This window comes from Xiphophorus maculatus, chromosome 15, assembly GCF_002775205.1.
Source record: "Xiphophorus maculatus strain JP 163 A chromosome 15, X_maculatus-5.0-male, whole genome shotgun sequence".
Classification (NCBI taxonomy): domain Eukaryota; kingdom Metazoa; phylum Chordata; class Actinopteri; order Cyprinodontiformes; family Poeciliidae; genus Xiphophorus; species Xiphophorus maculatus.
This window is the reverse complement of record NC_036457.1, coordinates 21,705,249-21,719,391: the sequence shown is the minus strand read 5'-3', so window position 1 is coordinate 21,719,391 and position 14,143 is coordinate 21,705,249. Positions and strand designations below refer to the sequence as shown.

The window sequence follows — 14,143 nt, the reverse complement described above, 5'->3', positions numbered from 1 at the left end:
ACTCATCCTTCCATACAAATGATCAAACTAAAGGAACCCTGACGTTGCATTTAAATGTTCATCTTCTTATTTTTAAAAAAGGAACTGAGCATTTTGATTATTTGCATCTTGCAATGTAATATGAATTTGCATAAAAAATGCAAAAAGTTAAATCAAAAATCTGCAAAATGTAGCTACTCGTTTTTTTATCTGATCAATCGATAAATCATCAGAATGACTGATAGATTAATATTTAGTATAAGAATCAGTTGCACCACTGATAAAGAATGAGGGCTAAACAGAGAAATGAGCAGAATACGGCCCGGTTCTCTCTTTTCTCTCAAAGAACATGTTCAACAAAGAACATGTTGCATTTTAGGGAATTTGTTTTTCATGTCTATTAATGTATTTGTAATGTTGTTTTTCTTAAAAACAGGCTTAAGTGATGAAAATGTGCAAATATTTTTTAAATCCAATTAATCGTCAGACTAATCGTTTACTAAAATGAAACCTGGTTGCAGGGCTGTAATAATCCCTGAATGCGTCCTGTACTGTGTGTGTGTGTGTGTGTGTGTGTGTGTGTGTGTGTGTGTGTGTGTGTGTGTGTGTGTGTGAGGATAATAGTTAATATTAGCAGCTAAGCTGTTTTCTCCTGATTGTTCTTGTCAGTGATCTGGTGGCCCTGCAGCCTCTGCAGCCTGCAGCTCCTCTCACCCTTCCTGCCTCTGCGTCTCTGTGAAGCCTGGCTAATGACACCCTTCCAGATGGCTCGCCTGCTGTGTGTGTGTGTGTGTGTGTGTGTGTGTGTGTGTGTGTGTGTGTGTGTGTGTGTGCGTGTGCGTGCGCGCTCGCTGGCCAGGTTTGAAAGGGATCTTTCATCTTTCCTCTTCCTTTGACAAAAGAACGGGTCCAGTCAGCACAGCTGCCTATCTGCCGCCTCTCCTCCTCAGCATGTCTCCATTAATCCCAACATTCTGCCGCGTGTTTCAGTCGAGGACTGCGCTCTCTTCCGTCACTCCATCTGTACTTGCTTCCTCAGCCTATCAGTGTGCCTCTCTTCTCTTTCCCAGAGTCAAACTCTCCATCCTTTCCTTCTGATCCTCGCTTTCTTCTCTAACTCTTCCTCTGGCTCGCTGCCTTGCCCCCCTCCCCAGTCTCTCCCCGCCTCTCCCTTTATTCTGTTTCAGTCTTTGCTTCTCCTTCTCTGCGCCTCGGCTTGTTTCTTCTCTGCTGCGTAACAGAGAATGACATGTTTAGCAGCCCCCCTGCTCTCTCCTCTCATAAGGAATTACTGTCCTGACCCACTTCTACAGGAAACCTCTGCGACGTCCTCAAAGACGCGGAGCTATTTGTGTTTATGAATGCTGCATAGCTCTCGCACTTTCTCCATGATCACAAATCTGCAAACATGTCAACTCGTCCTCGGAGAAAATGAAAGGCTAGTTCGCAGTAAAGCATTGAAAAGTAGCAGCAGCTTATTAAAATGTAAAGTTGAGCGTTTTAGGATTTTAACGAACAAATACGACACACTAAAAATATTCACATTCTTTAGAGGTTTTTTCTTTTATTATTATTATTATTATTATTATTATTATTATTATTATTATTATTATTATTATTATTATTATTATTTTTCTTCTAGCTATTGTCGAAAGAAAATCAAACAGGAAGATGCTAACAGTACCATTTTTGCCATTAGCCTTTGACTAACAGATTTTTTCCACCCGTTTTTCTTACTTTCACGGTCATTTTCTGTTTCTGCAAACAGGAAGCCAGTCTAGAATACTGTATTATGTTGTATCTGTGCAGCAACCAAAGCTATGTGCTTGTGTTATTAAAGCAGAGTTGATAGATTTATTAATAATGCACTTGAAGTGAGGTTGAATCCATTTCTCTGATGTTTTTAATATCCTGTACAGCATGTCAATGCAGCGGACCTCCTGTCTATTTCTGGCTTCATCACAAAATCAGCAAAGCTGATTGACTGTATGAGGAAGGAGATGCTGAGATTCTGAGACAGCGCCAAGAAACTTTCCACCGAGCACATTGCTACATCTTCATGTATATTTAGTTTTTGAACGACTAAAATAGGCAGTAATAAAGGTTCCTAAAGGGAAACTCAAGAATTTATTGATTTTGTTTGGTTTGGTTTTACAATTCTGAGGGCCACTATTCTGTGTGGCCCTCAGAATTGTTATCTGTGTGGATCATTACAGCTTTCTCTATAAAGCTGCACTTAACATACATAAAAAAACAACTTAATCGGAAATTGCTTTTTTTTAATTTCACATGTAGTGGACAGGAAGAAGGAAAAGAAGAGGAAAAACAAAAACGAAAGTGAGAAAGGCAGGGTCAAAAGTTTAAAGTGAAAGAAGGAGATAAGAGTAGAGGAGAGACAGAAGGATAAAGAGAACACAAGACGTCTGCTTCTACGCCTGCAGAAAGAGAGAAAAACAACAAAGGACTGAGAAACCACAAAGACAAACAACATATACCTAAATCACAACAAGGCACAGCACTAACTAATACAAGATGTAACCAGAGGCAACCGCAGCCCAACACAGAGCGCACCTGTAAACATCTAAACCCAAAAACCTGACCGCATTTTAACTAATCGCAGGAGGATGTGGTTCGGTTAGTCTTCATACGAAGGCTGGACCACGAATTCAGTACCGGACTGAGTGGAACAAAAAACATTAGAACATTTTGTGACTTTTAGGATGGAGTAGTTTTTGTGTCTGTGAGTGATAAAGAAATATTCACAAGTTAATTTACCTCCCTCCCCTGACACCATTTCTTCTGGATCGTTTTTGGGGCAAAACTTTAAGCTTAGGACTTTTTCACAATACAAGTTGTGTGCCTGCACTTCAACTTTTGAGGAGGTGTAAGTGTTTGGTTTTGGTAAAAGACAAAAGAAAAAAACATCTACAATTACAAAATTCCTATTGGATTTTACGTTCTCACTGCAACTTCAGTTACAAGACACCAACACGTTTGTACCAAACATACCTCCATACACTACAGCCACCCACCAGGTTCCGCTGGTCTGCGAAAATAAAACATTTATACAGAAATGTTGCCACAGTTAATCATTCTAATCTCAGTATCAAGGTATCATTAAGCAGAACCTAATCTGCAAACTTTAACTCTGACTATGATGCTTTTCCCTGGGCTCTTTATGACAGATTTTATTAAAACATTCTCTAATCTTTCTCATTACTCACACTGCACTCCATTATTGTGTGATCGTGTAACTCATTTACATTGTGATGAATGGAACTTTTAATTAGTTTTTTGCCATCGGCTTGCAGTCAAAGCTGTGCTGGAAGTTTGCTTAGGAACTTTAATGACGGGCTGAGCCTGTCCTGAACTTGACGTCATGGTGACGGGGCTGTGATTGTGAAGCTGGTGAAAATGATGCAAATAGTTTTCAGTTTCAGTAACTGCTTAGGTTTAAAAAAAACAAAACAAAAAAAAACTACAGATGGACACCATGGCTCTGCACATTTATATAATCCTTGCAGATCAAATATCGTAAAATCACTAAGCAAATATAAAAACTACCAAAATTGGGATTTAATTTCCTGGCCCACATGCAGAATTAGGCATTTAAAGGATTTATGTGTACAGGGAGAAACGTGATGAAGATCTGCGTCTCCTCAGGAACGATTTCATCTGGAGCAGGAGAGGGAAGTTATTCCTCGTCTGGCTGAGTTGACTGATGTGAATATTTTCAGTGAGGAGGAGCTGACTGAGACTTGAGGCTGAGAAAAGCGTGGGAGGAGCAGATCAGGTTCTGGTGTGAAGTGAAGGTGGTTGTTTGAAGTTCAGGAGAGAGAGAGAGTGGAGATCAACACTCTCCAGATGATGATCCAGAGGAGGATGAGAGCCTGATGAAGAGCGGCCAGGCAGGAGAGATATCTGAACTGCAGAAAGACTAAGGCACTGTTTAAGTTGATTTAGGGTTTGACATCATCAGGACATGTAAGAGATTTCTGATCTCAAGAGGTTTATTCTGCCTAAAAGTTGAAGATCAAGTAGCTCCTGACATTTTAGTAAGTTTGAAGAGCAGAAATTCACTCCTACAGAGTACGGTTAAGTTAGATGCGATGAAATGAGAGGAACAAATTCATGAAGAAGTCAAGGTTAGATATTATTGCAGGTTTGAAAAGAAAGTGGGTGAATTTAGACCAAAAGAAACATTGTGAGTGGTTAACTTGTATGTATATACCCATAATGCATATCTGTGTGTGTTTAAAACTAGAAACATTCAAAAATTATGTTAAACAACAATTACTTTTTTTATTTTTATTTTTTATTTTGATTGGAATCAGAAAATTACATGCATTTCCTCAACATTGACCCAGGTCAAATGTTTTACAAGTTTACAAATTTCTGACATTTAACTGCTTCAATTTTGTTCCAGTCCAGTTGCTAGATGTGACTGAGTCAGGTTTACAGGCCGCTATGATGCATTTTTAATTACAATTTAAAGTTTGAGCAAGTCGGGTCGGGTTTCTTGGTGCAGCACATGTCAAGAAGAAGAGACTTCAATGATTTTTACATGATAGAAACATAATAATTATGTCGGTATCAGCAAACAAGCAACACAAATGGCATGTTGTGAAATGCCATCATTAAAATAATCAGGACTAATCATCAAATACTGGAATGAAGAGGAGAATTAAACAGTGTCAGTTATTATGACATCTCTAGAGGTTTATGTTTTATCTACATCAAGCTCTAACAATTGTTCACTTTCAGCTGGATTTCTTCTGTTTTGTCTGTTTTGATAATCACACAGATGTGTGTGAGCTCTGTAGTGACCTGTCCTTCCATGACCACTGGCTGCGCTGAGCCTGGATGCACCAAGAATCAGTTCAAGCTCAGCATCAGCAAGTGTGGTTTGAACTCGCCCCCAAAGTGAAATGGAGATTATTCCTTCGATCTCTGGTTCAAACAGATAAGAAGAGACGGCAAACTTAATCATTTCAATTAGCAGCAAGCCATCAAACCCTACATTTACTTGGTAAGAAGCGCATGGAGGAAAATCCTTACTTGATACAATGGTTCAACCACAAGAAAAGTAACGTTGACTCATTTCTTACTAATGCATCCACATTAAATTTCTCTAAAACTTTAGTTTTAATTGAGGAAAAACTAAGTTTAAGCTTTTCCACCCCTACTCCTTCAAACACACACACCCGCACACGCCCACATGCCCACACACCCACACAAACACCCACCCACCCCCACACGCGCACCCCACACAGTGGAACTGTGTGTTTAACGTGGATCTGTGCCATAATCTGTGAATGCCACATTTCTCTGTATTCTGTTACTTTACAGAACCTGGACCTCTGGTAGTTTCACACCTTGCTCTCACTGTCTGCTCCGTGTTCTCAGACAGCTCACATTCTGCAGATCTTCATCCTCTTCATTCAGATTGCTGGCAGAGCAAAGCATCCAGTGAATCCTGAGTCTGAAAGGAGCATTGTTTGTGAACTTTGCAGTTCAAGGACCAGACAGTTGAGCTTCTTGCTTTAAACCGTCAACTGCTGCTTGCAGAACGGATTGGGACTCAGTTCAAAAATACTTTATTGGACCCAAAGGGAAATTAAATTTCAGGACGTTGTGCTTGTGACAACAAAAAGCAAAGACATCTGTGCTGGCTAGAAAGTGGGACGGCAACCAGTCCAGGTAAGCAGCTCCAAGAGGAGGAAAACACTTGGAGTTTGTTTATTTTTTTCATTTATCATAAGCTATTAAATGTGCAGACTGAACTGAAATGATAATCATACTAACATTATCTTTAAATGAGTGTTTTATTTTAAAATGCCACTGGAAGGGGTTGCCATATAGTTTCACATAAAGTTAGTCTTTTTTCCCCTTTACAAGCTGATTATTCCTCACTGTTTCAAAACGTTTTTCTTTGCTGATTTTTTTCTTCCATTATTCATTTTGCAGTGAAGATGCTGCCCTGGACTCAGTTGGTGTTGGTGTTTCTTAGCGTGGTGCAGGCTGTGGTAAGCTGCCCCGATGTCTGCAAATGCTCCAGGAAGTCCAGCCCAGAAAAGTCCGAAGTCAACTGTCATAAAAAGGGTCTTCGTAGCCTTCCCTCCAATCTGCCGCCGGATGCTTGGATCCTCAAACTGGGTGAGTGGCATTCGGAAAATCAGGTCGTTCTTTGACATATGTCTAAGTTGCATTTGAGTGTATCTCACTCTGAAGTCATTTATTACAGGTGTAGTTGCAAGACTAATATTTTTTTCCCCACTGCTGCAAAAAGGTGAGAATGGCATAACAACCCTAAAGGCCAATTCATTTAGATCAGCGCCCAGGATTGAGAGCATCAACCTGGAACGAAATGCAATCAAATCCATCCACCCCAAAGCCTTTTCTGGTGCCAAGCAACTGATGCTGCTCAACCTTTATGGCAACCACATCACAGTGCTCCCCCCACGGGGGTTTCAGGTAAGGTGGTAAAAAAGAAAAGGACAGTGTGTTCCTCCATTCTACGCCGTAATCTTACCAAAACTCTGTTTTCATTTTTATTTTTTACCTCCCCGGCAGGATCTCCTGAACCTTCGTTTCCTCATGCTGGGCCAGAACCAGATTGGGATTCTCAAGTCTGAGATGTTTGCTGGCATGAGGAACCTCTCAGACCTCGATCTACCTCTTAATGCGCTAACAGCGCTTCCATCTAACGCCTTCAAACCTTTGATTGCCCTCAAAGTGTTGGACCTTTCCCTGAATCGAATCCAAAGGATCTCTCCCAAAGCCTTCACTGGACTCAGACAGCTCCTGTTCCTTAATCTGGACAACAACAGGTCACTATAATATATGGTATTCAAGTATTAAAAAGAATTCAATATATGAACAGGATGAACCCACAAAATACAGCACCTCACGGTACTATTTATACTCTTGTTCTTTTCACATTTTGTCACATTACAGCCACAATATAAGCAACAAAAAGAATGTGTGACCTAAATGAAACAATTTGTCTTCTGTACAAAATCATATACATAATAGAAATCATTCATTGCTCTATATTTATCTGTTGGAAGCTGAACAAGAGACTGGTTGGAGCATCACCTTCCAGTAGGACAATGATCCTGAACTTACAGCATGATCTACAGTGGAGTGGGATGTCAAACCCATTTTCATTTTGGGCCCTATTGATGTCCTCAAAGGGCAAAATGCTTTGATAAAATTCTTTAGTAATCTGTTAATGATGATATCTCCTTATTAGATGAGTATATCTTAAAATTAAATAATACTGAACGTCTTTTCACATTGACGTAATTTGTCACTATGCAGATAAAAACGGTTTTGATTTCACTGATTCAATTGAGACTTGAGATGTTCAGAGATGTTCTCCGGTTTTCTGACGAAGCCTGAGCTATTTTACAAAGAAGAAATGCCAAAGAAAAACCCAATTCAGTCGATAAGGGCTGATTCACACCAACCTTGTTTAGTCCACTAAATGATCTAATGGGAGTTTATTTGCCTAGAAAGTCCGGTTTGATGGGGAGGCGTGAATGCATCATTGAACTCTGATGCAGAACACATGAAGCGAACTCTGGTCCTCCTAAAAACCTAGGTCTCGGTTTGGTTAAAGTAAACTCTAGTGCAGTTCGAATGCATATGTAAACACCAAGCAGACCAAAGACTGCTCTAAAAGCAGAAAGTGGACTGTAGCGCGGGGCATTCTGGGAAAATACAACCAAAAACAACCATACTAGTCTAACGCTAACGGAAGAAAAGGCTTGTGGTCTATTACCAAAGTAAAGAGAAACCCTACTATGGCTAAAATCTGACATCACTCCATTTATGTTTACATTTTGTGAAGAAGAAAGTTGCTCTCAGTGTCTTCTTCAGAGATACTCTTTCTGTCGTTTCCTTCAGTGGTTCTTGGTGTAGCGCCACCACAGGCGAGGAGGGGAACACGTCTTCAATTAGTCCGGATTGTTTGGCACAGTCTGTGATGGACTGGCGACCTGTCCAGGGTGACCCCTCCTCTTGCCCAAAATGTCTCGCTGGAGATAGGCACCAGCACCCCTCTGATACCCTCCAAAAATGTTTCAGAGAAAGGTGGTTCTACAAAATATTAACTGAGAGTTCCTCAGGATAATAAATCATAAAAAATTATTTCATTTTATGAGCGATAAACTAATTGCTGTTTATCTTTTATTATCCCATAACACACCAAAATGTAAGAGTGCATTCATTACTTTTCAAGGTGTTGCATGTATGGTGCTAAAAGGCCTCATTTTATGTTCTTAATTTTCTGCGAAAACCTTAAAATACATTGTTGTAATTTATCTTTTTGAGTCTTAATTTCGTTAAATGTATGTCACAGTGTGAAGTGAACGCTAATAATCTGTTTGCCAATGACGTGAATTCTGTTGTTGTATTGTCCTATAATCAGCTGCCTATTAATGCACTAATCTGGAGAATTTGTCTCACATAACTCAGTCTGAAAACTGTCCCATCTGGAGCATTCCGGCCGCTGGGATCACTGGAGATGCTGGTTCTGGACAACAACCTCCTGTCAACACTGAGTCAGTCAGCTCTGGATGGCCTTAGCAACCTGCAGGTAACAACATCGTTGCCTTCACAGGAAGTGTGAAAAAATAACTAAGGTTGCATTCCCTCCAAGCCTGTTCGGTCCGCTTTAATTCAACTCCAGTTCTTTTGTGGAGGTGTGAAAGTGTAATCAAACTCTGAGGTGGACCAAAAAAGCAAACTCTGATCCACCGATGGCTGGTTTGGTTGCAGTGAACTCTGGTGAGGTTTGAATGTGTATGTGAACTCTAAGTGGACCTGGGAGCAAATCCACTTGTCATTATAAAAATGACCACCTTTTTTTTCTTTTTTTGCTGAAAGATGATTTAGGCAAAAAAAAAAAAAAAATCACTTTTGACTTGAAGGAGACAATAAGCAACTTTGGCCATGTTCTCTTCTAAAGTCTCTTCCAAATTTAAGGAGTTTTTTGGGGTGTCATGTTTTTGAACATGAAGCTGCTAATTTGGGCTTGAATTTCTTTCCTGAAAAAAAAAGAGATTATTTCCCAGCTCCCCACAATAAAGCAAAAACATGAATGGTAGGTAGTTTGCGCGGTGTGATATGTAGGGGTACACTGTAAAATCACTTTAAAATCTCATGGATTTGTGTAGGTGCCATGTTAAGCTGTTTTGGGCTGGTTTTCATGTAGCTGGTTGCTTGTTTCTCTCGCAAGATCTGGCAACCTGCCTGGAACCGCTCTAAAAGCACAAAGCAGCCAGAGAGAAATCCTTCCATCGCTAAAATCTGATGATACTCCATTTTTATTTATATTTTGTGAAGAAGGAAGTTGGGCTCAGTGCTTTCTTCAGAGGTTTTTATGTTGTTTCCTTCGCACAGCGCCACCACAGGCAAGGAGGGAAACAGGTATTTCATTCAGTTCAGATTATTGGACAACTAGCAGTGTGAAAGCAAACCACACCAGCTGAAAATGTAGCAAATCTTGCAGTTTTGGACTTTAATTTTTAGGACGTGGAAACACCATAAAGAGATGACCTCACACTGTCAAGGTTCTTCAAGTTTTCTATATAAAGTTCAATCCATAAGGCAAACTAAATTAGCTTCTTATTGAACCAGGAGCTCTACCTGAGGAACAACGCGCTGGAGCAGCTGCCATCTGGTGCGTTCAGCAACATGCCCAAGCTCTCCCAGCTTGGACTCAGTGGAAACCGCCTGAAGACAGTGGATGGAAACATGTTCAGCCATATGCCAGGTTAGATGGACCCAATTCCTTTTCCTTCCATTCCCCGTGCCCTGGTTACAGTCTCCTTTGTCCTTCACCTCAGCGCTGAGGAAGCTGTACCTGCATGAGAACCCGTGGCAGTGCGACTGTAACATCATCTCCCTGGTGAGGTGGATGGGACAGACCAAGGCCGCAATGTCGCCCCGGGACGCCCTGAAATGTGCGAGCCCACCACAGCTGAAGAACAAGAACCTGAGCAGCCTGCGGCCGGCGACGCTGCAGTGCAGCGCCTAACGTCCAGGAGCAGTCCCCTCCACGAGGACACATTAATATGTCAAAACCAACTTACTTTTTAGTATTTTTTCTGTTCTAAGCTACAGTGTGGGGAATGTACACACCAAAGTCCTATCTAATGTAACATTTATAATTTCATCTAGAACCTCTGAGCTGATTTGTTATTTCAAATTCCATGTATGTTTTTTTTTTTGCTTCTCTTTGTGAATGTTTCTGACATCAAACAGCATTAAAATCTCTTCGTTGCCAAAGATTTTAATTGGACAGAGTGAGGACTGTCTCCACCAACGCAGAGCACGTCTGCTTCCTAAGCTCTTAAATTCAGCTGTGAGATGAACATTAATCTCATAATCTCATATTTTCCAAAGAATCTATCCAAGTATGGAAAGTGAGGGATTACATGCAAAAGGATTACATTAATCTTGTTCGAGAAGAGTCCCTTAAATTTTTGTATTTGGAGCAGGAAGTTGAGAAAGGAAGACTTCTCGTTCGGTTTAATGAAATTAAGCTAAAATAAAAATGGAGACAGGTCCTGTCAGGCTGTTAAATCGGTATTCTTTAAAATGAACAACAAATGGTAAATATGGTGCATATGTTCAGTCTTGATCCTGCAGTATTTTGTTTTTTCTTTAGCTTTGATCTGCAACAAGACGTCCAAAGCCGTCAACGGCATACCATTGACACTCTAGAAGATGTTAGTGGCAGCATCATGCTGTGGGATGGTTTTCTTCAGCAGGAACAAGAAAGCTAATCAGAGATGATTTAGAGATGAATTCTGCTAAACGCTGGACAATAATGGAAGAAAACCGGTTGGAGTTTTCAAAAAACTTGAACCTGGGTGTAGGTTCACCTTCCAATATGGCAGCTGGAGACGTTTCACTAAAGCTGCAGCAGGTGACTTTTATATATATAAATATATATATATATATATATATATATATATATATATATATATATATATATATTACATATTTGTTGAAACTCACAGTTCAATATGAGACAGACTATGTGTGGGGGAAAAAAGAGCTCCTCTGCCTTCTGCTAACCAGAAACAACCAATCAGAGCCTTAGCTTGTGCATTCCCATATCCACTTTTTAACTTTATCAATAAAAAAGTTTGAAAGTTAACTTATCATTTTGCTTCAGTTTTACCAGAGATGACTTTGTGTTCGTCTGTCAGTTGAAATTCCAATAAAACACACAGAACAGTGGAAACATCAGCAAACGTGAAGGTGCTTAAATGAAACATTGGAAGGGCAACACATCAGTGCAGAAGTTATTTTAATTAAAAACAAAAAAAAAAAACATGAATATTTGAAAGAATTGACTTGGTGTTTTATTTCAGCAGTATTGGCCAGGCAGAGCGGCGCTGCTGCAGTGAATCTGTCCACTGGTCATTTCTCCTCCATCTCTGACAGTCAGACACAACAATCAGGCTCAATGGGAGGAAAAGAGGCGGAGCATGCAGACCCTGTGAAACCAGCCTAAGGAACGAAAAGCAAAGGCAGAGAAAGAGGGGTGGGGAGAAGGAGGGCGGTTTTCTGGTTGCTGTGGTTCTCTGTGTAATCGACATCTGAACTCCACACAAAGCCTCTGACATGAGAATCCCAGCGTCTCTCTTGATTAATGCAGATCATTTCCACCTGCATTAAACCTGCAATTATCAGACAACGTCTGAGAACAATGTGTCTGTTCTGAGCTGGAGCTCATTGTGCTCCTGGATATTTTACAGCAGTCGGCTGATGTTCTTCCTCCTCTTTCTTTCATGTCTTTCTTTTGTTTTGATGTGTTTTTTTTTATTGGTTATTGTTGAAACGGCTTAATTTTGCAAATAGCCAAACATCCAATTTAATCCATAGGAAACTTGGGGAACTAATCTGAAACAGGAGATTGAAGCTGAACTTCATGTTTGGTTTTAATATTGCATATTATCTGATTTCCTGTTCAAACTGCTGTGTCTTTGTACCTCATAATGCTGTTTGTGACAGAGATATTTATTGTATACAAAAAGATATACATTTGGATGCAGGCGAAAATATGATAAAAAAAAATTATCTGATGAACTCTTTAATTTGGAAAAAGAGAAAATAAATATAATCCTCCTTGATATCTAATCTACTGAAGACCTGGAGTTCTTTTTGAGAGATGATTTCTTTCTATTATTTCTAAATACATAAGATATATTTATTGAGGTTCTCAGAACAGATATATGAGCGTTTGCTCACTACGTAGAAAAACCCTGAATTATTTTTATTTTATTACTCTCATATCATGAATAATTTCAACCGAACAGGTAAACACAGAGCAGGTCACACAATGACCAACAAACACAAAGAAAAAAAACTGAAAAAAATGTGCTTGTAATAATTCTGCAGTGAAATAATATTTTTTGATAGAAAAATAAATCAAATCAAATTAAAACCATGGCACTTAAAATGTTTAGCGCTGGAACTGTGAGATGTTTTATTAAAATGTGTCTTTCTGTGTCGTACTGATTCTTCCTGTGTGTGTGTGTGTGTGTGTGTCCGCCCACAGAGCCGTCTCCTCTGCTCTGCAGGTAACTGGGACACACTGTGGGATGTTTGTAGGACAATGCTGTCCTGTTCTTGGCCCAGAAAAGATGCTAGGAGTTTTTTTTGTTTTTCTTTTTGGATCTTGTTAAACATTTGATGCTTTTCAGTTAGCGTTTTGTTCAAAAGTTGTATTCATCCCTTAATAGCTGACTAAGCGTGACCCAGTTGGCAACAAACTTCCATCACTTTCAGATCTCATTAAGACGTTGGTTGAACCGGAGCTGCTCCACCAGGCTTTGTGTGCAGAGATGAGAGGCGCTTCATTACTCTGATCACTGTGAGTTTACAATATTTGCCTAAGCGCAGAGTTACAACCTTTGCACCTAAGTAGCTCTTTCGGTTTTGTTACTTGTAGGCCTTTGACTACACCACAAGACTTGATCAGAGTTTTAAATCACACATATCTCAACCAGGATCACTTTAAGAAACTTCTGTTGCTTTTGACAACATTCTGATTAAAAAGTGGGAGAGACTGGTAATGTGTTAGACTGGATCGGGTCTTGCTTAGTCGACCAGGATGTCATTTAGGAATTAGAAATATTACCACACCTGTCTTTTATAAAAGGTCATGCTAGGAAGTTACATTTCTTTTAAGTCATTTGATGTGTTTTTTTATAACCACGGAAGATAACATAGTTACTTGATTGTGCTATAAAATAAAACAAAGTGCCTGGATAATACATGACACCGCCCCTTTAAGGAGGATTAAACAGGGCTAATGGGCCTATGAAGCTGCTTTAGGATCATTGAGGATAAAAACAAAAGAATGAGTACGTTTCCACCAAAAAAAACTCAGACATTTTCTGAGTTTGAAAAGTCAAAATTGACTAGAAAAACAAAACGAACAAAAAAATGAGAAATGTTTAGCTCAATCTCAGACATTTTAGAGAAAAATCTGGACATTTTCTGAATTTGACAAGTCAAAAAAACTTTAGACTTTTGAAATTCAGAAATTTCCATGTTTTTCGTAGAAAATGTCTAGGCTTGATTACATTTTTTTTTTCTAACAAAATTGTAACTTTTCAAACTCAAATATTTGCTTGCTGTTTCCAGGGAATTTCTTAGAGAGATCTTGACATTTCCGAGGTTTTTCTAGCAAACCTTCAACTTTTCCAACTCAGACATGTCCTTGTTTTTTCTAGAAAGTTTCTAGTTTCTTTATTGTCAGAGATTTACTCTTCCTCTATACCTGTACCTACCATGCCCCTAGTACTCCAGCGTGTAGACGCCCTTTAAATTGCATCAACAAAGTCATATACAGTATGTAAGTAAAATCCATATCAGCCGGTGCAGTGGCAGAGGAACTGGCTGTGCAGCAAAGAATGAGTTGAATGGCTGAGCTGCGGGTGGAAGCGCTGACGGAGGCCTGCAGCGGTGAGCGTCGGCTCAGAGATTCCATCAGAGGGAGGTTTAGCACCGTCCTGCTGATCTGGCACAGCTACAGTCAGTCTCTGTTGCCTGTGTTTGTTTTCACATCATGCCCTGCATGCCTTCAGGTTAAAGCAACTCTTCAAGTCAGAGTCTGTTAGGAAATCACACTGCTGTC

At 39.8% G+C, this 14,143-nt stretch overlaps 1 protein-coding gene across 1 annotated transcript; it reads left to right on the top strand.

Annotated features, from left to right (window-relative positions):
- The first annotated feature begins 5,629 nt into the window (after window positions 1-5,629).
- On the top strand, window positions 5,630-10,909 carry LOC111611417 (leucine-rich repeat-containing protein 15-like). The gene is made up of 7 exons (XM_023348149.1): window positions 5,630-5,679; window positions 5,947-6,135; window positions 6,269-6,453; window positions 6,553-6,809; window positions 8,461-8,581; window positions 9,625-9,760; window positions 9,834-10,909. Exons 2-7 carry the CDS (start codon window positions 5,952-5,954, stop codon window positions 10,022-10,024), a joined length of 1,074 nt encoding a protein of 357 aa, XP_023203917.1. The 5' UTR covers window positions 5,630-5,679; window positions 5,947-5,951; the 3' UTR covers window positions 10,025-10,909.
- The last annotated feature ends 3,234 nt before the right edge of the window (window positions 10,910-14,143 follow it).

What these genes read in the sequence shown, in the direction of transcription:
- LOC111611417 (XM_023348149.1), top strand. Translation starts at nt 5,952, where the DNA reads ATGCTGCCCTGGACTCAGTTGGTGTTGGTGTTTCTTAGCGTGGTGCAG. An exon ending in TCCCCCCACGGGGGTTTCAG is followed by an intron (nt 6,454 to 6,552) that starts GTAAGGTGGTAA and finishes CCTCCCCGGCAG; the next exon opens with GATCTCCTGAACCTTCGTTT. An exon ending in CTTAATCTGGACAACAACAG is followed by an intron (nt 6,810 to 8,460) that starts GTCACTATAATA and finishes CACATAACTCAG; the next exon opens with TCTGAAAACTGTCCCATCTG.